This window comes from Anolis sagrei, chromosome 3 (assembly GCF_037176765.1).
Source record: "Anolis sagrei isolate rAnoSag1 chromosome 3, rAnoSag1.mat, whole genome shotgun sequence".
Classification (NCBI taxonomy): Eukaryota; Metazoa; Chordata; class Lepidosauria; order Squamata; family Dactyloidae; genus Anolis; species Anolis sagrei.
Genome location: NC_090023.1, coordinates 114727117 through 114753359, shown reverse-complemented (window position 1 = coordinate 114753359; position 26243 = coordinate 114727117). Strand labels below are relative to the sequence as shown.

Below are 26243 nucleotides of genomic sequence, written 5' to 3'. Positions count from 1 at the left end.
AAGCTTTATCAAGACACCCCTTGCAATCAATAGCTAAATATTGTGGAAAATATGATGTCCATCTAGAAAAGATAAATTGATATATGTTCCAAGATGCAGGTTTTTAAATTATTATTTTGAAACGATTTGTAGAAGGAAGACATTTGCTATAGATACCAAAACTGTGCAGTTTGATGTTGTTACATTCCCCGTCTAGGTTTAATGAAGGACCTTTAACTATAATGTATCTTTTCATAAATATGCCCTCTGCATAGATTGTGTATTAGACTGACAGCAGAATTTACTCTACAAGCTTTTCTTCCTTGTCACATGACTCATTTTAATAGAAGCAAAAAAGCTTTTGTGGCACTGTAATTTTCACTGAAGGATCATATCCTTTAAAAAGCTGACAGGCACTTGTATATCTTGATGGCTAAACAGTCAAGAGCAAAGGAACAAGCAGAAGACATTATTTGGTTTGTCACTGAGTATAGCAATTCTTCTGGCAACTTTTGCTATAAAAAGGCATCAACCCCCCCCCCTTTTTTTTTCTCCTCTCTAAGGTGTAAACAAGTGTTCATGGTGTGATGGTGGGTGCTTTATTTGAAAAAGAGATTCTGGAGGCAGCCATTTTGCTTATATCCCTTTTCTTAAGAAAATATAAACCCACGGACATGAACCTATGTTGGGCAGGTGATTTAAGTTCAAGAATTGCAGGACACATGTGTGGGTTGCTTGAGCTGCATTTTCAGAATATTTATTGTGCCTCTTGTCCTTCTTGTATGTGCTTCCCTCCTTTGCTCTACTTGGGTTTGTTCCTCCATATAAGGAGGTTTCTAGAGGTCCTTCCACACAACCATATAACCCAGAATATCAAGGCAGAAAATCCCACAATATTTGCTTTGAACTGGGTTACTTAGTCCACACTGCCATATATTCCAGTTCAAAGCAGAAAATGTGGGATTTTATATAGCTGTGTTGGGAAAGTTAGAGAACAGATTTTACCAAAACTAATGCAATAATTTATTTTGCATGTGCATTTGATGAAGAACTTGATTAGTCTTCTCCAGTTTATTTCTTTTCAGATCTTTTTGAATATATGTACAATGTAAATAAATCTATATACAGTTTTAAGCGATCATATTTTTATCTGAGCAATACTGATCTTAAGCCTATATAAGGCAAATACATACTATTATTTTAAAATAAGTGGTGAAGCAGATTCACAAAATGTTATTATGGCATCGAACTATTGCTGATGCGTTGGTTTGTTTTGGTCTTTTTGTCAGATTTAACAGACTTATCCACATGGATACTTTACTCAGTGTCCAAAGATATTGTTTCTCTGTGTTGAAAATTTGAAAATTTATTTAATGCATTTGAAGAAATATATTGCTTTCCTTAAAATCTCATGCCAAAATAAAACACTTAGACTTAAACATGCCACAAGATCCTTGCAATGCCACTTTCCTTCTCCTTTTAATCCTGAAATGGACAAATACGGCAATCTATTTCAAAATTGCTAGTGTTGGTTTTTACTTTTTATAAAAAGTCATGCCTTTGTGTTTATTTTTTCTTCTTGTATGTGTATGTGATATATTGCAGAATTTCGGGAGGTGTATAAAAGCCCTGAGAACCAGTGGATGTAGTGATTTAAAAACTAGACCAACTACTTCATCACACTGAAGAATGAATTCACTTTCAGTCTGGTTTCTGCCTCCTGCAGAATTCTGGGTTTTGTAGTTTAGTGAGGCTGTTAAAGGCTCCTCCCTAAACTACAAACCCCAGAATTCTGAAAGAGGCAGAAACCAGATTTAAAGTGGATTCATTCTCTAGTGTCATGAAGTTTAGGATTCAGAGGATTCAAATCCCATGTAGCCATGAAAACCTTTTCGGAGACCTTGGGCAAGTCAACTTCTCAGGAAGGCGAAGGAAAGCTCCTGCTGAACCTCTGTTTGATATGTTCTCCATAAATCGGGGTGGGGGGGTGGGGGGGGGGTGGGACAGCAACCATGAAAAAGCCCCACTAAACTGAGTGGGCATTACATAAAGGCATGGATCTGGGTTACCATAATTGTTATGCATGGAGGGGAGGGAGGGTTGGATGTTGTGCCAGTTCTCAGTGGATTGTGTTCATGTGGTTAAGATATGTATCCGTTCCTGACTTACATTCATCTTTTATGCGCTGTTTAAAAAACAAAAACATAAAAAGCAGAAAGAATAGGGATAGAGTCTATTCAGCTGGGTAACAATGGACAAGCTAACCTTGCTTCACTTGCATTTTCTCTTTGTTTACCATAAATCAGATGTTTTCAAGCTGCACCCTTCAGAACACAGGTGTCTTTGACTCAGAAAACTGAAAATTATGAACAAGTTGTCATTTGTCCAGCCATTGTATTTACTTGTATTAGATGACTGGACAGATTCTAGGAAACCCTCTGCTTTGGTTTATGAACAAGCACTGCATGCCAAAACAATGGAACATGTCATAAAAATACGTATCCTCGGGAGTATACAGTTGCTCAAAACAGTACGTTTGAGAATTCAGCATGAAAACTGGGTTGTTGTAGGTTTTTTCGGGCTATATGGCCATGTTCTCCTGATGTTTCTCCTGCATCTATGGCAAGCATCATCAGAGGTACCTCACTGCCTCTGAGGATGCTTGCCATAGATGCAGGTGAAACGTCAGGAGAGAATGCCTCTAGAACATGGCTATATAGCCCGAAAAAACCTACAACAACCCAGTGATTCCGGCCATGAAAGCCTTCGACAATACATTAAGCCTGAAAATGTAGTGCAAAACCCGTATTCTACAATAGGTAGGTATCGCTTAGCAGATAGATCAATGCAGAGAAAGCCATGAGCATTTGAAACTCCTCCACCATAGATCAGAACTGGAAACATGGTTTCAGCCAATTTGCACAACAGGAATGAAAAGTGCACATACTTTTAGTACTAAAAGTCCAATTTTAGAAAATAACGATAACCAAAACCCGAGATACCATGCCAGCCGATGTTGGAGTGAACAGGATTGTTATATACACTTCCAAGGCAACATTTATAATCAATACCTTTGATAATAAACTGGCGTGTAGAAGCCAAAAACTAGTACCTTTCTCACAGAGACTTGCTGCCATCTACTGGTTTTCTGAAGCAGTGTCCTAGGGATGGCTAAAAAGATTAGTGCCATGTAAGTGGAATTTGACTTGGAACAATATTTTTGGATTAAAACAGAAAAATGCAAACCCGGCGGAAAAAGCAATTCCAGACTTTTTGTTGACCTGCTAAAATAAATAAATAAATAAATAAATAAATAAATAATAATAAATTTTATTTTTACTTGCTTCTCCTCATGGCTTGGGGTGGGTTACAGAATAATTAAAACACATAAACATTGCAAAAACACTACAGATAATTTTTAAGGAGAATATCATGTTATTTTCCTTTTTTTAAAAGGTGTGTACTTCTTGATAAGGATGAATATAATAGTTATTTGAAGGAGCAAAGAACTTGATGGGTGATGATAATGGCAACAATGATGATGTCCCTTTAATGTCCCTTATTCAATATAGCGTGGCGCAGGTCCATTTCAGTCGGAAGTGACTGGACGAATAAACAAGATTCAATATAGCTTCTACTTTTAGCAGTTTTGAAAATAGAGCTATTTAAGTTTTCAGTTTTTTTAAATAAAATGGTCAGGATTCTGATAATCTAAACTTTCATTTAAATGGCTCTCTTTTCAAATACCTCCCTTTTAAAAAGTGCACCACATTATATATAATTTTTAGTTAGTGTGTTCTCTACAACAAAGCTGGAAATTATTTTAAGTTGTTGAATATTTGCAAAATTATAGATTGTAGTTTGTGCAGTGTTTCTCTCTACACTTTACTCCAAGGATTGATTACTATAAGTGCTGCATTCTGTTTGATAAAATTACACACACATACACACACACACATATATATAAGCTGAAATATTTAAAGTACTTCTCCCTGTATTAATTGTTTATCTTATTTTGTACCTTATGATATAACACAGCACTGCTTTTAACCAAATTTCAGCAGATATGTACATTATTATTATTGTTGTTGTTGTTGTTGTTACCCATACTCGTTTTGCTTCCAGTATTTTCTTTTTTAAAAATATAAATAATTACAAGCAAGAAAGCAAGTTTCCAAGTCACATACAAATACAAAACATTACATTAGACAAAAATGTGAAAATTCAGTATGTTTACAGCTTGAGAATCCATTATTTGGAATTCCAAAATCTGAAAGGATCCAAACCCAAAAATTATCTGCAGAAGTGGCTAAGATACGTATACCTTTGCTTTCTGAAGTTTCAATGTACATAAACTTTGTTTCATGTAGAAAACCTATTTTTAAAATATTGTATAAAATTACCTTCAAGTATATAAAATATAATTTAATTTTGTGTCTTGATTTGTGTCCCACCTCCAAGATACTTTACTATGCATTTGGAAATATTCCAAAATCCAAAAAGGTCTGATATACAGAATTCATCTGGTCCCAAGCATCTTGGATGAGGCATACTCGGCCTGTATATGCCTGGTGTCTATTTGATTAGTCATATCATTTAGATATTATTTGATATTGTTTGGTTTTGTAACTTTTTTTTCATTCTCTCCTCCCTTGCTCCCAGTACAAGTTACATATCCTGACCAAACTTGCTGCAGAACTGAGCAAATACATGCCAGAAAACGTGGTGGAAGATACCACCAGCATTGTGAGGTCACCAATGCCTGGAGCGGTGGTGGCGGTTTCCGTAAAGCCAGGAGACATGGTAAAGCATTTTCTTCTTTTTCTGTTACTCCTTACAGGGACAACAGAGATTAGAATACATTTTAAGCTGTTTTAACTTGGGTCCATGGCGGGAGCATACATAAAAATATGAAACTTTGTGGTTTTAATAGAATTATTTAATTGTTTTTTTTTAAATGTATACAATATTAGATGGTTTCCTGGAGAAAGGTGGGATATGAAACAATACCAAACAAATAATAAATATAAGGACAGTTCTGGGATATTTTATTTTTTTTAAAAATAAATGTTTGCCTAAAAATGTATGCTTGTGAACAGAAGGGATGCAAATGCCTTACGTGTAACAGAGAGCCCTGGCTGTGATTTGTGGTTGCTAGCATTCGTGGTTGCAAGTTCTCCACTCTTTGATTCCTCTTGAAAATACAGATCAGCTTCTTTTGAGATTTTGGTGGCAAAAAAAAAAAAAATCATCCACAGCTAATGTTTAGAGAAATATTGAATGGAAATAATTTTGGTGTTGTGCATAGCCTTTGTCAGCTAGTAGAAAACAAATTTATTCAGGTGGTGCATTATCTTCTAAAGATATTGGCAAGATACATTTTATATCACCAATAATTAAGAAACACTTCCCCCTTTTTGTTGAATATTTAAGCGACTCACTACTAGTATTTTTTAAAAAGGAATCAGTCAGACTTCTCTCAGTTTTTTTCATTAGCACAGGGGAAAACCATATGTAAATATTAGTTCAGTTTATAAAAACATCCCAGATAAATAGTAATCTTCTGTTTTTAAAAGTATGACCACTTATTACAATTAGCCATATAAATTACCCCACTAAATGCACCAATTAAGCTCATCAAATCTGGACCCCTAATATTTACCTCTGTGAACATAAGGACTTTGTAAGTGAGGATTCCTGTCTTGTGTTGGCTTACTCTGAATAGACAGTATGTTGATACACATAGTTCATTTACTCCCAGGTATCTCTTCACCCATTGTGTTAATAGATGGAATACTCCAGCAAAGGGGGAAATGTATTATTAAAGGTAAATTTGGATATTTAAAAAATACATACGCAACATTTGAACACAGGAATCTAACCATGTTGCTTCAGTTGAAATCAACATAAGAAATTTGTTGAGTGAACAGGTTTTCTTACACTTGAGTTTAACCTAGAAAAAATTGTGAAATGTTTTGTCTGATAATTTCTATAAAATACTTCACAAGATTGTAAATTGACTACTGAGTGCTAGTTTCTTTGTGTCATTGGAGGATGAATCCTCCCATTCCTTCATGCAGAAAAATTAAACAAATATATGTTTGTGTTTTTGAGAGAGGGTGAGATTGAGAGAGAAAAATATTTTGGGGACAGAACTGTTCATTTTTATTTTCATCATATTGAGGTGGATTGAAAATCATAAGATGCTGTAGTGTCTCTTTTTTTAATATTTCTGGTGTGTGTTTTGTGTACATGAAGAAGCAGAACAGTCCGCAAGAGGTTGGGTCCTTCAGCCAGAAAATTAAAATGGGGAAAACATTCTTTCCATTCACTCAAACATCCTAAAAGAAGTGCAGCCCAAAACCAAACAAGTTGTTAAGCAAAGAGACAAGATTTTGCTCTCTCCTCCTGCCGCCGCCCCTGTTTCTCGCTGCCTGTGGGTTTTTGCATGAAGCACGAAGAGGCAGAGCATTTGAACAGCCCAGGCTTCTGTTCTGCCGACTTGGACTTGTCAATGGTAATTGGGCAGCTTTAATTGCAAAAACACGTTTGTGGCGTTGAAAGGGAGTTTAGCGTAAATCCTTCCTTTCCAGGACTGATGTCAAAAAGTTTTTTTGAAAGGAGATGAGGTTGTATCAGCCATCCAGACTGAATAAGCGACGAGATGGTGCAATGCAGCTTACATGTTTTGGCTGTCTATCAGGAGAAGGATCATTATCGAAGCGGTTCAAAGCCTCAAAGAACAAGGGAAGGGAGCGCTTATACATTCAGGGTTTTTTTCTTCTTTTTGTCCCAGTGTTTGAATGTGTCCTGATTTAGTGTTTTTCCCTCTACATTTCAGGCAGCCTAAGGAGTACTTAAGTACCCTTTGTATTTGCTAGAGTATTTACCAGTTAATAATATAATGAGCCTGTGAAACAATATTACTGGGAAATGGCAAAAACGTTTTGAGTTGAAGGCTATACTAAAACTTAGGAAATACCACCTATTTTGTCTGCGTAAACTCTGGTAAATATTACTGCATGATAATCTTGAGAAGCAGGGTCAAACAGTATTACATTGTGTCTTACACAAAGATGTATGTTTTTCCAGAATGCATTTTAATTAAGAAAAAGAAATACATTAGGATGATTGACCATCTTTGTTTGATTATGGCCAGGGTTTTAGACTGTGGAATGAGTAATGTTAGGCTGAGTAAAATGTTATGTTTGTGCTTGCTTTCTAACATCTTACTTTGATTTTTGCTAAATTCTTTTCCTTTTGGTCTGTTTGTCTGAAGTGTTTGCCAATATGCTTTTACGTGTTTTATTTTTATGTTTAAATTACATTGTCTGCTTAACATCAATAAGAAAACTTTGGGGTTCTGTTGCATAATAATGCATTTCATGTCATTTTTTATTTTGGAGCTGAAAAGTATGGGGCACTTCAGTGCACCAATGTGAAAATATAGCATAATCCAATGACTATTTCCAGCTAAAGTGAATCAGTTGCTGAATGATAAATCAGCAATTTTGTACTAGTTATTCCTAAATGCCCTAAAGGTATCCAATTACTTTTTGATCTTGGAATCTAAGTAGGATCACCCTGGTTAATCCTTGGATGGAAGATGTTGTAGGTTACTTTTCAAAGGAAGGAACTAGCAAATCCACACCAGAGTATTTCTTGCCCTATGAAATTCATTGGGTCACCATAGGAGGCTTGAAGCACATGTAAAATTATTTTGATTCTGATTGATACTAGAAGTTGAATTTAGACCGATATGTTTACTTGAAAGTGGCTAGTTGTACTGAAATAAATAGGAATTTGGAGCTCATAATTGATAGGCAGAAGGCAGCCATCACATTATACTGAAATATATGGGATTTATTTCTATATAATAGCTGGGATCCCTAGAAACAATCTTAGACCATCTAGAACAGTGTTTCTCAAACTTTGCTCCTCCAGGTGTTTTGGACTTCAGCTCCTAGAAATCTCAGCCAGTATCAGCTGTTAGGAATGGCGGGAGCTGAAGTCCAAAACAGATGGAGGAGCACATTTTGAGAAACTCTGATCTAGAAGAATGTTTAATTTTACACATTTCAAGAATGTATTATGTGAAGGAAACAATACCTGATTACCGATAGCAAGACTGCCTTGCTTTTCCAGCTTGTACCCATCTATTGATTGAGATTGACTGCTGTAGCAAGAAACCACATTTTTGAGCTGCTAGCTACACATGGGTTTTTTTCAGCTGGATATAGAGAACCTGAGTTGTTGTTTTTTTTAAAAAAAGGATTTTATTAGATTTTACATAATACAACTCTTTCTTTGTATTGTGTAAAATCTGAGTTTTGATTGCAAAGAGACTTCAGTGTGAACAAGTTTTTCATACATCTTCTTTGTCGAAATGAATGTCTAAGCATTTCAGTGTGTACACATCTGGAACATTTCCTCGATCCCAGTTTGGTGTTCTCACCATATGTGCAGGTGGTTTGTTGTCCTTCAAGTGAAAGCCCAAAATTATCTTTAAATAATTGCTTCACCAAATGTGTTTTGATATAGAAGAAAATGACCCACAGTTCTGTTGGTCCAGCTCAATCCATTTTGAATTAAGGCGTTAGATGCAAAAACTAAGAATATTTTGTTATGCCATTAACAAAACTCACTCCTTTAGAGTTTGTAAAACTCAGGCAAGAAGGCAAAAAAGGCGATGCACTCTGATCCCTGTGCACAGCCGATGCACATCTGGATGCTAATCCAATCCTGTTGAACTGGCAGAATGCATCTTTTGATAGGAATGCACATTACCATCTGGTGCCATTCGTTTTAGTTCATGACCGGTTGTACAGAAGTAGATCGTCATCTAGGAGTGTTAAACTCTGATGTTTTCTATTAAAAACAAGACAATCTCATTTTGTGATTTCACCTGATCTTTATATGTGTGCAAGTGCCACTTTCCCTCATAGTTTGAGTAATACTGGTAGGACATATTTTTAATTGGCATTGAAAGACTCCTTTGGTGTTTCCAAGGATGGGCAATAGTAAACAAACAAACATTAAGTAACGTATTTGTGTGCTAAAAGCAGTTTTCAAGAATATTCTTTTAGCTCATTACATCCAGCATTCCATTTTGTTAGATTCATGTTTATGTCTGATGTGCGATGGACAAAACACTTTGATTTTAATTCTGTTTCCAGTGACGTTCCATTTTAACAACAAGACCAAAAAGAAATTCAGATACAAAGTATGCTGTGCTTTGTAAAACAGATTGCCTAGAGCAAGAATATTCACCCATTTTAATCTTGTTAAGGATTTTTTTTTGGTCATGTCAGAAGAAAATTGAGAATAAACTGCAAGTTGCTTCTGGTATGAAAATTGCCCGTCTGCTGGGCCATTGTCCAGGGGACTCCCGGATGTGTTACCATCCTATGGGAGGCTTCTCTCATGCCCCCACATGGGAAGCTGGAGCTGACAGATGGGATCTCAACCCATCTCGCGGATTCAAACCGCCAACCTTCAAGTCAGCAGTTCAAGTGGCACAAGGGTTTAACCCATGGTGCCACCACAGCTCCACCTTGTTAAGGATGATCACCCTTTTTAGAGCAATGGTTCGGAAATTACAGTTATCCAGGTATATGTATTAAATTGATTGTTTTCCATTTTTCCCCTTTATTGAAGAAATTTTTGAAACAAAATAACTTCCAAGCTTAACATGCTGCTTTGTGACACGCCATGGTGAGGAGGAAAGCCTGGTTTAGAAAGTCAGCAAACGGGACTGTGCTCATGAGCAAATAAAATGGTGCTCCGGGTGACGGGATATAGAATTATATGACAAGAATAAAATGGAAGTTGGGTGAAGAGGCCTCTATAATATCTTCATAGCCTTCCACCACCTAGTTCTATGTTGAGTGGCTCCTGTTATTGAAATTCATGTTCTCTCTGTTAATAAACATTGTCTTTCCACATGAGGCGCTACACCTTTTCTTTAGTGAAATTTGCTAAAATTACTAGCAAAGTGGGTTGAGTGAGTTTTCCAGAAGCATTCTCTCCTGAGGTTTCACCCACATCTATGGCAAGCATCCTCAGAGATTGTGAGGCTTGTTGGAAACTAGGCAAGTCGGATTTGTATATCTGTGGAATGTCCAGGGCGGGGGGAAGAATTCTTCTTGTCTGTTTGAGAAAAGTGTGAATTGATCACCTTCATTAGCATTGAATAGCCTTGCAGCTTCAAAGCTTGGCTGATTCCTGCCTGGGGGAATCCTTTGTTGGGAGTTGATTAGCTGGCACAGATTGTTTCTTGTCTGGAATTCCCCTGTTTTTGAGTGTTGTTCTTTCTTCATTGTCCTGATTTTAGAGTGGTTTTTTTAAAAAAAAAAATACTGGTAGCCAGATTTTGTTCATTTTCATGGTTTCCACCTTTCTGTTGAAATTGTCCACATGCTTGTGGATTTCAGTGGCTTCTCTGACGTGGTAGTTGTTAGAGCGGTCTATCATTTCTATGTTCTCAAATAATATGCTGTGTACTAGCAAAGTGTTTATTAAAATCAACAAACTTGAAATAAATCAGTAATTGATTTTTCTGGGATAGACACATCAATTTACGTTCTTATATACATTTACGTTCACTGATGCAATTAAAAAAAATCATTTACAAATATGTCTTATAGTGCAAACTTGATATTTTTTAAATGTTATTTTTCCATTTACTTTTAATGTACATTTAAACTTCTATTTCTCGTTTTCTCTTTTCAATTTAGAACAACGGAAAAAGACATTTCATTAGGACGAACAGTACCTGGCATATTGGAGTAAAATTGCAATGGTTTAGAGACAATTCTTAATTTAGAAATTGCCCAAATATGCTTGATATGTTGCAGTAATAGGTTTCCATCCAAAACAAAACATGGGAGATTTCTTACGTGTTATGTCAAAGGAAAATTGAAGTATTTCGCTAGTCAAATGATAGGTGTCTGTTTTCAGAATTATTTAATTTTAGGCCAATACCTCTCTGCTCCAAAACACCCAATTTTAAAAGCCTAGGGGAAAACGTCTTGCTGAGATTGCAGATAATGTCCAGCCATTGTTCTGTCTTTCAAAATGTCCAAATGTAGCAAACCGAAAAACACCTTACAATCCGCTCTCTTTCCCTCACTTCACTAAGCTCACCGCAGGAGGCTGCAATTTCTTGTAAAATGTAAGGTTATATTTTTAATATACTACTTGTTGCTTGTAACCTCCTCCCTGTTCTTTTAACACCTGACTCGCTGTTCAGCTCTTAAAAGTCTGAAATAAATTCTCATGGCCTCTGTTAATTAGCAATGCTTTGTAAAACAATGAAAGCCTAGGAAAATAGTAGTTAATGAAGTCACACTTTGGGGGAAAAAACGCCTTTTACGTAGTTTTGTGATATAATTTAATGGGCATCAAATATTGATTAGCTGCACTTGTCACTCTTGTGTAAACAGCCCACGGTTTTCTCCTTTCTTTTACTGTAGCCCTTTGTTGAAGAAAGAAAAGGGTTAGCGTTTCAAATGATATTCTAGTTTGGTGTTAATTTTATGTACACATAGTTACCTGTCACGCTAACACTTAAAGAAAAGAAAATGGTGCTGATGCCTAAAAGAATCAGTTCCTGATTTATTTTGGGGGACAAAGTGGCCAGGCTTAGTATCATATACACTGTATGTATTCTTCAATTCGATGATGCTATTGATTATAAGGTGCACACTAATTTCAGTATCACCAGCGGAAATATACACACACACACATAATCCATGATTCTGAGACACACCCTGTTTTAGAGATGTTTATACGGGTGGGGAGGGCATGTTTTTGAATCGACGAAATACAATATGAATGTGACTTCCACCTCCTTCTGCTTGAGTTGTTGGATTTAACACAACATCCCTCTAAGTGTTTCTCAACCTGAGGGTCGGGACCCCTGAGGCGCTTGTGAAGGAGTGTCAGAGAGGTTGCGAAAAGACCATCAGAAAACATAGTAGTTTCTGTTGGTCATGGGGGTTCTGTGCGGGAAGTTTGGCCCAATTGGGTCATTAGTAGCATTCAGAATCCTCTTCAATTGTAAGTGAACTATAAATCCCAGCAACTACAATTCCCAAATGTCAAGGTCTATTTTCCCCAAACTCCACCAGTGTTCATATTTGGGCATATTGGGGATTCGTACCAAGTTTGGTCCAGATCCATCATAGTTTGAGTCCACAGTGCTCTCTGGATGTAGGTGAACTACAACTCCAGAAATCAAGGTCAATACCCACCAAACCCTTCCAGTATCTTCTGTTGGTCATGGGAGTTCTGTGTGCCAAGTTTGGTTCAATTCCATCATTGGTGGAGTTCAGAATGCTCTTTGATTGTAGGTGAACTGTAAATCCCAGGAACTACAACTCCCAAATGACAAATTTGGTCCAGTGAATAAAATACATCCTGCATATCAGATATTTACATTATGATTCATAACAGTAGCAAAATTACTCTCATGAAGTAGCAACAAAAATAATTTTATGGTTGGGAGTCACCACAACATGAGGAACTGTATTAAGTGGTCACAACATTAGGAAGGTTGAGAAACATTGCTCGAAATGCAGAATTGTGGGTTTGCCTTCTTTTAATCTCATATGCTGGCGAAACAATGACATTTTTGTTTCATATTTTTAAGATATAGGCGAACTTCCCTTGAACATATGAACATTTCTCAACAATCTCAGACTATTTCTAAATGAGTGTCTTGGCCCCCCTTTGGCTGTCAACCTTGCCCCGATCCCAAAGGGGAATCTGGACATTTCTTGAACCTCTGGGAGCACTTCTGTTGTGGATAAGTGGGGGTACAATGATTGGTGCTTATTGCTGTCAGGGGAACGTCACTGACCTCTAGTTAATCAAGGGTCAGAAAAGCTGGGATGCGCTCTACCGAAATTCATTCTTTAAAGGAGTGTGGCGTAAAAAGTTTAATAATCATCTGTCAAGCGCTGTTAATTGCCGCTAATTATATTTTCAACTCTGTAGCTCCCATTTCAAAATTAATTTGGATGAAAGGGGGAAACGGCACTAATTATTTTACACAGATTTGGACAATGTCAAGTCTCTGGTTCCTCCTGATTTTGTTTTCTACATAGGTGTCTGACGCCAACAAGTCACAGAGATAGGGAGAGCCTCAAGGATGAGCAATAGCCAAAACAATTTACCCGCTTGGAAGGAGAGGGGGATCCACATGTAGCATTACGACCAGTGTACAATGGATGCTTCATGCCTGCCGTTGAGTCACATGCTTTTCTCGCCCTTTTTCCTGGTTCATAAGCATGTTTAGCCCAATCAGTGATGACCCTGTCCCCACAGATTGCCATCAGGTTGTAACAGTACTCGTAGCGGGCATTTAGATAAGTTATTTAAATCATATTCTATATCAATGTTTCTCAACCTTCCTAATGCTGCGGCCCCTTAATGCAGTTCCTCATGTTGTGGTGACCCCCAATCATAAAATTATTTTCTTTACTACTTCATAAGTAGTTTTGCTACTGTTATGAATCATAATGTAAATAGCTAATATGCAGGATGTATTTTCATTCACTGGACCAAATTTGGCACAAATTCCCAATATGCCCATATTTGAATACTGTTTGGGTTTGTTTTTTTTTTGGCAGGGGGTTTGATTTTGCCATTTGGGAGTTGTCGTTGCTGGGATTTATGGTTCACCCACAGTCAAAGAGTGCTCAGAACTCCAGCAACGATGGGATTGAACCACACTTGGTACACAGAACTCCCATGACCAAGAAAAATACTGGAAGTGTTTGGTGGGCATTGACCTTGAGTTTTGGAGTTGTAGTTCACCTACATCCAGTGAACACTGAGGACTCAAACTATGATGGATCTGGACCAAACTTGGTACGAATCCCCAATATGCCCAAATATGAACACTGGTGGAGTTTGGGGAAAATAGACCTTGACATTTGGGAATTGTAGTTGCTGGGATTTATAGTTCACCTACAATCAAAGAACATTCTGACCCCCACCAATGATAGAATTGGGCCAAACCTCCCACACAGAATTCTCATGACTGACAGAAAATGCTGTTGTTTCTGATGATCTTTAGTGACCCCTCTGACACCCCCTCACGAACCCCCCCCCCCCCCCGGGGTCCTGACCCCCAGGTTGAGAAACGCTGTTCTTTATGAATATCGAGACTTTCTTTTGCACCATTCCTTGAGTTCAGAAACAGTAATAAAATAAGACACTAATTGTGTCTCTGATAAATTACTTCATCACACTAGAGAATGAATCCACTTTAAATCCGGTTGCTGCCTCCTTCAGAATTCTGGGGTTTGTAGTTTAGGGAGAAGCCTTTCACAGCCTCACTAAAAAACAAACTGGATTTATAGTGGATTCATTCCGTAGTGTGATGAGCCTTTTGTCTCCTGTCACTTTGTCATGTATAAACAAACACAATATAGTCTATGCAGTAGGAAAACTGTAATGACCATATAGCATATAGTGACACCAAAATCCCCAATACAAAGCTTTTCATGACATGAAAAATGAGCAACTGCTCTCAAACAGAAAGTATCTCAGTCTGATATCAGTCTTAATGTCCCAGTACTGTACCTGCAACTGTATTGGAGGATTTTCAGGACTTGGACCCCTGAAGCTTGCAGACATTGGGATATTGCTTAGTTCTGTCTCTTTGTCCCCAGGTTTGTTCATTTGGGGATTTTTGCTCAAAGTTGTTTGTGATGTTTTCTCTCCCCTCACCCCTGTCCAGATCCTTGAATTTTTCATATGCATTTATTCTAGCACCAGTGTGCAAAATATAAGGATCTGTTATAAATATGGTTGATGGTTTTTTTAACTTTTGCAGGCAAGTCAGCGGGGTTGATATTGATCCTGCTTTTTAGAGAGCCCCAGTGCAGCAGAAGGTGATACAGTAGAGGGGGCCTTGCAAGTCTCTAGGAGCCTTCTGTCTAATTTGGCAGAAAAACACAATGTCGGGCAACAAAAGAACGATCCGATACCGTAAGAAATTTCCACCCCACCCTCCTCCTTTTCCAACCGCAAGAAAAAAAGAAGCTTAATTTTTTCAGCCGCACACAATGATTTGATGCTCACTCTTGCATTGAAACAGTTGCTGTCGGAACAGGCAGGAAACAGTTTTCTTTTAATTGCTGAAATCATTCGGAAGTGCTTCATGCCCGGCTTCTGTGCAGCAGATGCTGTGCATTAATTGGCCTGGGTAGGACTGACCCAGGGTTCCTTGCAGCGGGCCCAGTCTCAGGCACAGGGTCTAAATCGCTTATTTATTATTTTGGATAAGCTGGCAAACCTGGTATGTTCTGCAGGCTCTTGTATTTCATGGTCTGCCATTCCAGTGTCATGAGGGTTTCTAGCCCCAGTAATGTATTAGCAGCAGGTAAGCTCTAAACAACATCCATCAGGAGCTAATTTTTGAATGTTTTTTTTTTCAAAAAAAAATCAGATCCGCCAATGACTGATGAACCTGTCTTTTGTATGAATGTTTAGCCCAGTAGAAAGCCATATGCCACTGGCACCGTTTCCTGTGTATTCTTTACAGTGGCTGGAGAGAGGAGCAAGGGGGGTGGATTCTCCTGCATTTGCATCCTGCCATTTATGAACAGTTTGCGTTTTTCAAAATAGCTCCAGGTTTTGAGCGCCTGGGCCCTTGAAGCAGCAAAAATGTGCAGTTTAGGGTTTCTCCAAGGCACTCCGACTACTGCTTTTCTGTTCTTTCGCCAGGGATATTAGAGAGCTCATCCTTAATAGGGATCCTTGTTTTGTAACTCTCCTCCGTCTGTTCCAAACAGACCGGTCCCCATTAGAAGGTCCTCCCTTGTGTGGGAGGACCACAGCTGTTCCCGTAAATCTCATCCAGTAACTGTATAACCCCCCATTTTGTGGTTCTGAAGGATGAAATTGAGAAATGGAATACGGTGCACTCATCCTTTACCTCTCCAATTTTAGGCCCTTGCACATCATTTTCATGCTTTTATTCCAAATCAAACGACATTAGTGAGCAACACCACCCTCTGCTAAGTGTGTCGCATCAAAGCTCACTTTTCCCCCCTCCAGGCTTATATTTTGTGTTATTTTTCTTTCCAAAAGGTGGTTAAATCATATCTCCTTCTCTCAAAATCTTGCTCATTTTAAAGCCCCTCTATTTGATTGAAAAGGCATCTTGAACTGAAGTTTCCAGAAAGTGTAGCAGCATGTCTGCCACTGATGCAGGCGAAATGTCAGAATAGAATGCTTCTGGAACATGACCATACAGCCATAAAAACCTACAACAACTAAGCAAAGCCCCCTTCGCTTTTGGAATGGCCAAATAAAAAGCCATTGACTTTCTAAAAGTTTTCTGTTTCTTTCAACCATTATAAGACCGGTGGATCTAACTTCTTATGATGGGATATTGGGGGCTTTAATGGCAATAAGAAGTGGCTGGAATCATTAGCACAACAAAGCAAACTATAAGCTTGAAGATAAAAGTCCCTGGGGGAAGGAGTCCTTTGGAAATAAATGGGACTTGATAGATTTCCATATCATTTATAACTTCCCTTAATTACACTTGGAAGACTTGCCAGTAAAACTGGAAAATTGGCAGCCTATATCCATTATAGTAATTTTGCCGACCATGGCAAGCAGCTGGCTTTACTGGATTTTATTTCCCATCACTCACAATTAATCATCAGCTGGAGATGTCTGAAACTCTTCAGAACGTAGCAATGCTGTGTGACATTTGGGCCTCCTTAAAATGCTAAAATCTGCTGAGTAAATGGGCCGAGCTTTCTTCCCTTCAAGCTAACTCATTTTGGTGCAAGGCAGGCCGCTGCTTAATGAATGCCACTTTGATAATCGGATGCGAATGTGAACCTTGACCCGGTGTCAAAGGAGAGGACGCAGCAAGCTGGGTGAAAGATATGAGACTCAGATCTGCAAACTTTACACCAATTAGACAGAGTGGAGAAATACATCAGTGCCGATTGGGTTTATCAAAAAGACTTGCGGGGCTTGTGACTGTTTTGTAAGCCTAACATTGAAGACATCCTGTCACAATCATTAAGTCTTTATCAGATGATTCACAAAAGTCTTAAGGGAGTGAGCCAGGCTCACAAAGATCTCTTCAAGGGCCCTCTGCATTGTACCTCCCAATGGAAAGAGAAGGACAAATAACACTTGTGTTACTCTCTTGTAGGCAGGGAAAACAGGTAGAAGGGTACTATTTCCCCGTTTGGCCGCATTTTTCAAGAATTAGTCTATCAAAGGCACATGGACATCACATCTTTGCCAATGGAAATCCTTCCCAGAATGTCCAAGTCCTTAAAATTCATTATATAAGCAGCCTGTTACTGTATCTAACTCCCAGTTGAATTTTCCGATTCTTCTTCTTTTTGTATTGTCGAAGGCTTTCGTGGCCGGAATCACTGGGTTGTTGTGAGTTTTTCGGGCTGTATGGCCATGTTCCAGACCAGAAGCATTCTCTCCTGATGTTTTGTCTGCATCTATAACAGGCATCCTCAGAGAGTTTTTTTTATTTACAAGTACATGTTGAAACTTTAAAAATGGAAATCAGGAGAATTTTAATGCGAGGCGCCATCAAAAATCTGGTGTTACACTTCATTTTTGAAATGAGATGCATCTTAGTTCCTAGCCAATGAACAATGAAATTAAATATTATTTTTTTCGTATTAATTTTAACTCCACCAGTTTCAGTTTGGATTCTCCTGAAGAGAAAAGTTGTTTAATGAAAATCTGCATTTTGTTTTGTGCTTTTAATTTGCCTTTTCTAGAAGTCAGAGAACTTATAGATGAAATCGATTATCATGGATCCAGTTGAATAAGAATTCAAAGGGGTTTGTTTGATACTTTCCCCCTATTTCAGGTCACTGATAAAGCTACGATTAAAGTAGAGAGAGGATTTTTAATTAGAATTGGTTTTCATTGTTACAAACTGTACTATCGAGTATCTTTTTGTGCCTTTGTTCCAGATCAGTATCTTTAGAAAAGTTATTGAATGTTTTTTAAAATCTAACTTAATCCTTAAATGAGGAAAGAGGATATTTTTGAGAACTCTGAGATATTCATTTTCCGGCTTAAATAATACAGAGAGGCAAAAAGATACATACAATTATGCAGTGAAAGAGGCTGAACAAAGCCCAAGAGAATGAATGAAAAAGGAAAGAGAGAGATATTGGGGACTCATTTTAGGATTTGCTGTTTTGCGACACAGTTGGTGGGGGAAAGCTACAAAGGGTTGTCATAAGGAACAATTATGAAATGTGGGTGCTTAAGTGACACTTTCCTCTAAAGCCGTTTTAAACAAATGGGCTATTATTTGAAGTAATGCTGCTGCATTTAAAGATTGGGTGTCGGTGGAAGTACATGTTTTCTCCTAAGGCAGGAAACTAACTAATTTAGTTTTTCTCCTAGGGTTTACTACAGTGTTTCTCAACCTTTCTAAAGTCACAACCCCTTTATACAGTTCCTCATGTTGTGGTGACCCCCAACCATAAAATTATTTTTGTTGCTACTTCATAACTGTAATTTTGCTACTGTTTTTAATCGTATTGTAAATATCTGATATGCAGGATGTATTTTCATTCACAGGACCACATTTGGCACGAATACTCAATATGCCAAATATGAATACTGGTGGAGATTGGGAGGAGGGATTGATTTTGTCATTTGGGAGTTGTAGTTGCTGGGATTTATAGTTAACCTACAATCGAAGAGCATTGAGAACTCCACCAATGATGGAATTGAACCAAACTTGGCACACAGAACTCCCATGAACAACAGAAAATATTGGAAGGGTTTGGTGGGCACTGACCTTGAGTTCTGGAGTTGTAGTTCGCCTACATCCTGAGAGCATTGTGAACTCAAACAATGATGGATCTGGACCAAACTTGCCACAAATCCTCAATATTCATGGTGGAGTTTGGGAAAACAGGTCTTAACATTTGGCAGTTGTAGTTGCTGGGATTTATAGTTCACCTACTAAAGAACATTCTGAACCCCACCAGGTTGAGAAACGCTGGTTTACTGGGTATATATATGGGTCTTTGTGGCCACCGATGCATAAGGAATAATATCTGAGGCCCATCCCATCAACACCCTATATATAGTCAATGTTTATGGGTTTTGCTTTTCTGAAGACTGTTCATAGACATGAGGGATTGTATGGACATTTTCTTACAGGTCACTAAAGATCTGTTTATGTAACATGGTGTATGTATGCATTAAAAAGGCACACAGCAGCATTCCTCACCCTAGATATCTTCCACACACATTGGACTACAATACCCACTATTTCCAACCAACATTGCAGTTGCCTGGGGATGATGAGAGTAGTAACATTACTGGTAACATTGTCGCTTCTAACCAGTGCTTCCAGACTCTGCATGACAGTATATTAGTAAAATACTTCTCAATCCATTTTTCTAATGCCATAGATGGTGATCACACGTCAGAGCTCAGTATAGGTACTTTATTCAACCCACAAATATCAATAGAGTTACATTCAAATCCATGTTAGGTTGATTGAGTCTTCGGACAAAGCGGTCTGGAATGGAGCATGGCAAACTTAGTGGGGAGGCCCATCTAATTCTCTTTGCCCAAGTCTTTTTATCATTCACACCAGATCCTTGCCAGTAGGATCATTTTAGGAACATGTGTAGCTATGTTTCCATAGAAGAAGGGTTATTTCAGCTTTTCCTAGCTTGATGCCTCCAGATCAGGCATATAGCCGGGAGGGGGGGGGGCCTTGAGGGACTTCAGCCCCCCCCCCCCCCCCCCGAAATTCTCAGGGTGGTCCGCGAGAAGGCTTTACTGGTACATTATTTCAACTGTTATGATTATTCATATCATGATCTGATCACCATGCTCAATATATCCCATATGCATGGGGGTATTGGGGTAACGATACAAAAGGTTTGCTAGGGTAGATCCTCAGCTCCCCCAATCAAACTCAGCACCCCCCCCCCCCCCCAATCAAAATCCTGGCTACAGGCCTGCTCCAGATATTTTACATATCAGCTTCCATGAGCAACAGCCCACGTAGTCAGGTGGTTGCAGTCCTGGAAATTACATTATGAAACCTCTAGATCAGGACTTCTTAAACCTTTTCAGCTCATGACCCCATTTTTTTCTGAGAAATTTATACTTGACCCCAGAAATATGAGATTTGTATACCAATAAAACCTTTACTGATAACAAATCACAAATTAACTTTCAAACAATTTGGTAATTTTTAAACAATCTTTCTCCTTCTCTGCACAAAAAATTCAAAGGGAAATAAAATAAGCTCTTATGGCCAGTGCCTTCATGGGCAGATATGTCAGCACCAAGCTGAGACATCGAGAAAGGGAGTTGTATGACGTACAAGTGGGACACCCCAGTCAGGAGGCAAAATAGATGAAAGAGGAGAGGAAAAATCCAGTCTAGACTCTATGCCTCTCTCACTGTGACAGACCCAACAGGATGGAGAGAGGGGGGGAAAGGAGAGACACCCCCCAAAACATCCAAGATGAGGAGAGATAAACACCCTACCCCCCCCCCCCCACAAAAAAATTCACAAGATGGAATGGAATAGAAAGGAATGGAAATGAAAGGCACCCAGACTCCCAAGATGGAAGGATAAGGAAAAACACCCAGACTTCCAAGATGGAAAGGGAAAAAAATCGAGCTCCCAAGATGAGAAGGGAAGATCCTGACTCATCCACATGCCTCAAGCCCAAGGTCCCCAATGAAGCCCTCCTTCCCCCTTACCCCTCCCTTTTCTCTCTCTATGACAAGTAGACGCAACAGGGTTCTGGGGAGAAACAGGCTCCAAAGAGGATGTTTCTTCCCTCCCTTCTCTCTCCCTTGCCTCCTTTCTGTTGGTCCCACCCTCTCAGAAATTTGTCACGATCCCAACATAAAGGTATGGGGTCCCTGTTTGGGGTTGCTATCCACACTTTAAAAGGCTTTTATCTAGAGAACACCTGATGTGGAAGGCTAAGTTATAGTGTGGCATTCTGGATTGAGACTACATGTTGTATAGAGCCATTCTGTGATCTGTTTCATACATATCATGTGATTTGTTCTTCCTACACTGTAGTTTAAATTCTGAAATATATTGTTGTTGTTGTTTTTACTTCATGTTATGTATATTTTTCAGAACATCCTGGCATTTTCCCATGTCATGTTTGTGTGTTGAAGCATATAGGGCAGGGGTGTTTATTATCCATCATAACAAAGAAGAGATTGGAGATTAAGAAAAACCTAAGCATATGCAGTTTTATGGGTTTTGACTTATGTTACAGAGAAGAGAATCATTGGTCTATAGGTCTTTGTTGTTCGTTTTTGTAGATGCTGTAGCAGGTGAGTGGAAATGTTCTCAGCAGGCATTTTTAAAGAGTTAATATTTTGATGTAATGTTTTTGCTTTTGCCAGGTCGCAGAAGGCCAAGAGATCTGTGTCATTGAAGCTATGAAAATGCAGAACAGTTTGGTTGCGGCAAAAACTGGAAAGGTATATTTCTGTCATATGGTTTAGTTCTATTACTCAAGCCTTGTGAGGCCAAATTTCACAAAAGCTTCATTTTAAAAGAAAACATAAAAATATTCTTCAGAAATTGTTAATATTGGCATCGGTTTTGAACCAATGGTACCATTCTGAAACTGTCATTGTGGTTGTTTTAAATATGTAACTGTTTAGCAGTTGCCCAAGATGGATTTTATTCTGGCTGCCATCTTTTTTCCTGATTTAGATCTACATCACAATTTAATACAGTTTTGAATCCAGACTCAACCCTAAACCTATTGAAATATGTGAGATGTCAGTGAAATCAAATTAAATTAATCAGCTGGAGTTCTCTATGGTAGTTATGAATGTGTAACCTAGAGTTATGCATTTGTGATGGTTCTGTATGCACAATCCCTATGTAGCCTGTAGATTAGGGGTTGTATAGGGAAAAACTGTGGAAGTAACTGTGCAGCAGCTGTTGCAATCAACAGGGATCAATTCCTTTGTCAATTGAGAGGCAGCTGGCCAATATTCTCAAAGGCACCCACCCGCTTTGCAAGCAATCTCTGGTGCAAGGAGGGATTACAACAGGGCCCCTATTCAGCATGCCACACTGGAGATTTCTCACAAGAAAGGAATGGTAATAGCTTCATCTTCTTCCCAAGCAACAGCGGAATAGCCCTCCCATCAATCGCAGTGGCTGCTTCCCAGGAAGTGAGGATTGCAAGGTTGGGCTGGATTTCAATGCTTAGTGCTGCAACCACTGCGCTTATGTATACGTATTTCCCATTCAGAACTCTGACCATAATAATTTTAAATCACGGATTTCTACACTGTCTTCTCCAACAGCATCTGGATTTTATCCTGTTTTAAACATTGAGTATTGAATCTCAGAAATCATGAGATTATATTTTCAGTTATTGTCACTTATATTTCTAAATTGGGTCAATAGACTACAAGATAGAAATGATGGCCTAGAGTTTATATAGAAGAACTATTCTTTTTATTTTGCCCATGTCTACAAATTCTGTCTTTCCTCCTTTTTCTTTCCAAAGGGGTTCCCTCCTTTCACCTGTAAAAGGTAAAAGTTTCCTGACATTAAGTCCAGTTGTGTCCGACTCTGGAGGTTGGTGCTCATCTCCATTTCACCTCCAAGATCATGTGGCCAGCATGACTGCATGCTGGCCTTCCCACAGAAGCAGTACCTATTGATATACTCACATTTGCATGTTTTTGAACTGCTAGGTTGGAAGAAGCTGGGGCTGACAGTGGAAGCTCACGCCGCTCCCCAGATTCGAGCCTGCGACCTTTCAGTCAACAAGTTTAGCAGAACAGCAGTTTAACCCACTGTGACACCGGGGGCTACTACTACCTAATAGTATAAAGAACTAGTCATAAAAGTGTAGTTATGATAAATGCAGATATTTTTTCCTCCTCCTTCTCCTCCTCCTCCTCTTTGCAAAAATATATTCTTAGAATAACTGCAGCTGTTTTGCCAAAAAGTTATATTTTTATTATTCCGAATAATATTGACTGGAATTCATTTGAGTAGCTATGAATTAATAACCACCAATGTATCTATGTAGTGACTCATGCCCCAGCCCTCCCAGTTTCCACTGGAAGCAGCTGTTTGCAGTTGTCAGAAGTCTGTTCCCCTTTTGACCAGGAAGCAGCTGACGGGGGGGCCCTTCCATACAGCTAAAATCCCACATTTTCCGCTTTAAACTGGGATATATGGCAGTGTGGACTCAGATAACCCAGTTCAAAGCAGATATTGTGGGATTTTCTGCCTTGGTATTCTGAGTTATATAGCTGTGTGGAAGGGCACTGGCAGTCCCACTCCCTTTCATAAATGATCTTCAGTGCAACAGTCAAAAACAGGGTCCTAGTTGCAATCCCCTCTTATACCAAAAAACCACTCACACAGGGGAATGTTAGCCACTTCTTGATTGACATGGTCCCCATGAATCTCCTGGGGCCCTCCCACACAGTCATATAACCCAGAATATCAAAGCAGAAAATGCCAAAATATCTGTCTTGAACTGGGATATCTTGAGTCCACACTGCCATATATCCCAGTTCAAAGCAGAAAATGTGGGATTTTATTCAGCTGTGTGGAAGGGGCCATGGACTAGGAAATACATAGAAATTGTGAATACAAAAAGAGTCACAAATGCCTTATTCTAAGTTACATGTTTGTAAGTTACTTAGTAGATTCTGGGCCTGTTTGTTATCTGTGAAGCTTTACATGTTGTTATTTAGAGCCTTTACAATATATCCACTTTATAGCATATAAATTAATTGAAAAGACTTACACAGAGGTTTCTCGTTGCCTTCCTATGAGGCCAAGGTCTCCATCGCTAATGAGGGATTCAGACCTGGTTTCCAGACTGCAGATTTCAATGATATTGACCTTTCATGTGATGTGTGAATTTGAATTTAAATGTTTGTCATTTCTTCAGTATTGAAGAAGTCGGAGGTCTTGCATGTTGCAGAAATATGGACATGGGGGGGGGGGGGGGAGGGCATTTTAAAACAAGCTTAAGTGCTTGGACCACAGAATGAAAGGCTGCATAAAATTTGTACAGATCTTCACACTAACATAATTATTAGGTTTTGTGTAAATTGCAGAATTCAATTTAAAGCCTGCTAAATATTTATTTAGGTCAAATAAAATCACACTGGCCAACATACATTTTGGTACCTCAAATATGAGGCATGTTTCTGTGTATATTTGATCTGCTGAATCCAAAAGTGGCACTAGTTTCCCCCATCAGCTCTTGTTTTTGAGATATAAAACATGTGCTATATACCAATCCTCACCTGCTCGCCCATAAAAAAACTAGAGCTGATGGGGTCTATCCAATGTAATTTTCTGAATCAGTGCCCCAAATAACTCTCGAAACAGGCCTAAAAACCAAGATACTGAGGGAAAAATTTTTTTTTGTTGGTCTGTCTAATTAATTTATATTGGAAAATACAGTTTTCAGAAGTAATCACATCTTCTGGAGATAAGTAAATGTGTTATTTCCGAAATGTTTACTCCTTCCACAGAGAAACCAAGGTTGGGTGGGCGGTGGGAGGGAGGTAGGCAGCTTCAGCTGACAACGCAAAGGACTTTCCTTCACTTCAGGACGGTGCTTCCCACTGAAATATAGACAGTTCTCTCTTACCTTTCAGGGAAATAAAGGGTCACCATCTCTTTCCAGACTTGCTGTCCCTGAGAGGGAGGGGGGGGGGGTGTCAATGGCTCAAAGTTGATCAGTTATTTTAAGCTTTTTTGCCTTTTTATTTTTGTTAGCCCCTTTAGATACACCCTATTAGGAGTGGCAGGATGGAAGGAGGCATCTCAATCCACCTTCCGTCCCTTTCAGCAAGACTCATTCTTGGTTTTCCTAGGGACCATTTCCTGCATGCCTAGCAAGGAAAGAGGAGAAGCACAAGTTTCAAAAATATTGGCAGTGGGTGGACAGAAAGGGAGAAGTATATTCTGGGATAGATGGATGGATATACACAGACACACATACATAAAAGCAAACCAAAACATATTTCCCTTCAATCTTTTGGCTTGGAATAGAAGCATAGTACAAAAACTGGACAATATGTTTGTTTCCCAGAAGATCCTCTTATATTTCAGGCTTTCCATGTGTTTATGGGTGTATTTTTAATGGAACTCTATCATCTGTTTTCTTTTGAAAGGCATGACCCAAAAGTAGTTCTTGCTTCTTTCTCACTGTAGGTGAAAGCTGTGCACTGCAAAGCTGGAGAAACTGTTGGGGAAGGAGATGAGCTGGTGGAGCTGGAATGAAACCATTTCTTCCATACCTTTCCATTGTTGGACTGCCGCCTTTTTTTAGGTCATCCACAGATGAATATCAAAAGAATAATGTAAACCCAAGTGTTGTTATGACTTTTAAAAATAATAATAATACGTTGCACAAGTGGTGAGGGGCCATTGAGATCACCTTGAAATTGCCTCTGGATCTCAGATTTCACTCCTTTATAAATACTTGTACATACAAGATTTGTAATTCTCTTCAACAATTCTACTGGTATGAAACAAATCAATAAAATGAAACATTTTGGCATAGAAGTGAAGTGTATTATTCAGCCTCTTCACAACTCTAATAAATTAACCTATGCCTCTATAGGGAAGTGTGATACTTTATTCATCTTTTAAAACTTTTGTTTGCCTTTAAATCTGTTTTATATGTGTTGTTTTAAATTTTATTGTCTTTTTAATTTTTATTGGAAGCCACCTTGGACTTCATTTTGTGAGAAAAGGGCAAGATGATGATGATGATACTAGTAATAGAATAAGCCGCACCATACTGCAGTTTTTGTCAATCCCCATGATGTAATATTTCCCTCCAGAAATGATCACAGCAAGGAATTGTGGTAGGAGTAGAGGGGGCTTTGAACCAACACTTCAGGCAAAGGAGGCGTCCCATAACTTTAATCTGTGCTGCAAAGATTGATGTGAAGGTGAAAAGAATGATGGCATTGGCCCTCCAGCTGAGAATTCTCATCACCATAATATTTTCTGTCAATCCCCAAATTTCTAGCATTGGTGAGAGAGAGAAATTGATTAATTAATGCCAATCAGTCAATCAAGCAATAAGAAAACAAAATGGCTTTATAGGTCCATTGCAAGGAATCTAGCTGTCAGGCATCTTCTCCTCTTCCATCCCACTTTTATTGCATCAGCATCTGAATACACTCTTAAGAACCACTTCATATCCAGATTCCTGCATGGCCTCAAG

The 26243-nt window shown here is 38.7% G+C and overlaps 1 protein-coding gene across 1 annotated transcript in view; it reads left to right on the top strand.

Annotated features, from left to right (window-relative positions):
* PCCA (propionyl-CoA carboxylase subunit alpha) overlaps positions 1–25573 on the top strand; it is a 273331-nt gene extending 247758 nt beyond the window's left edge. Inside the window, exons 22-24 of the mRNA XM_060769564.2 lie at positions 4642–4782; positions 21409–21486; positions 25220–25573. Of these exons, the coding sequence (XP_060625547.2) occupies positions 4642–4782; positions 21409–21486; positions 25220–25288 (288 nt within the window). The 3' untranslated portion in view covers positions 25289–25573. The remainder of the gene's footprint in view (positions 1–4641; positions 4783–21408; positions 21487–25219) is intronic.
* Positions 25574–26243: the final 670 nt, after the last annotated feature.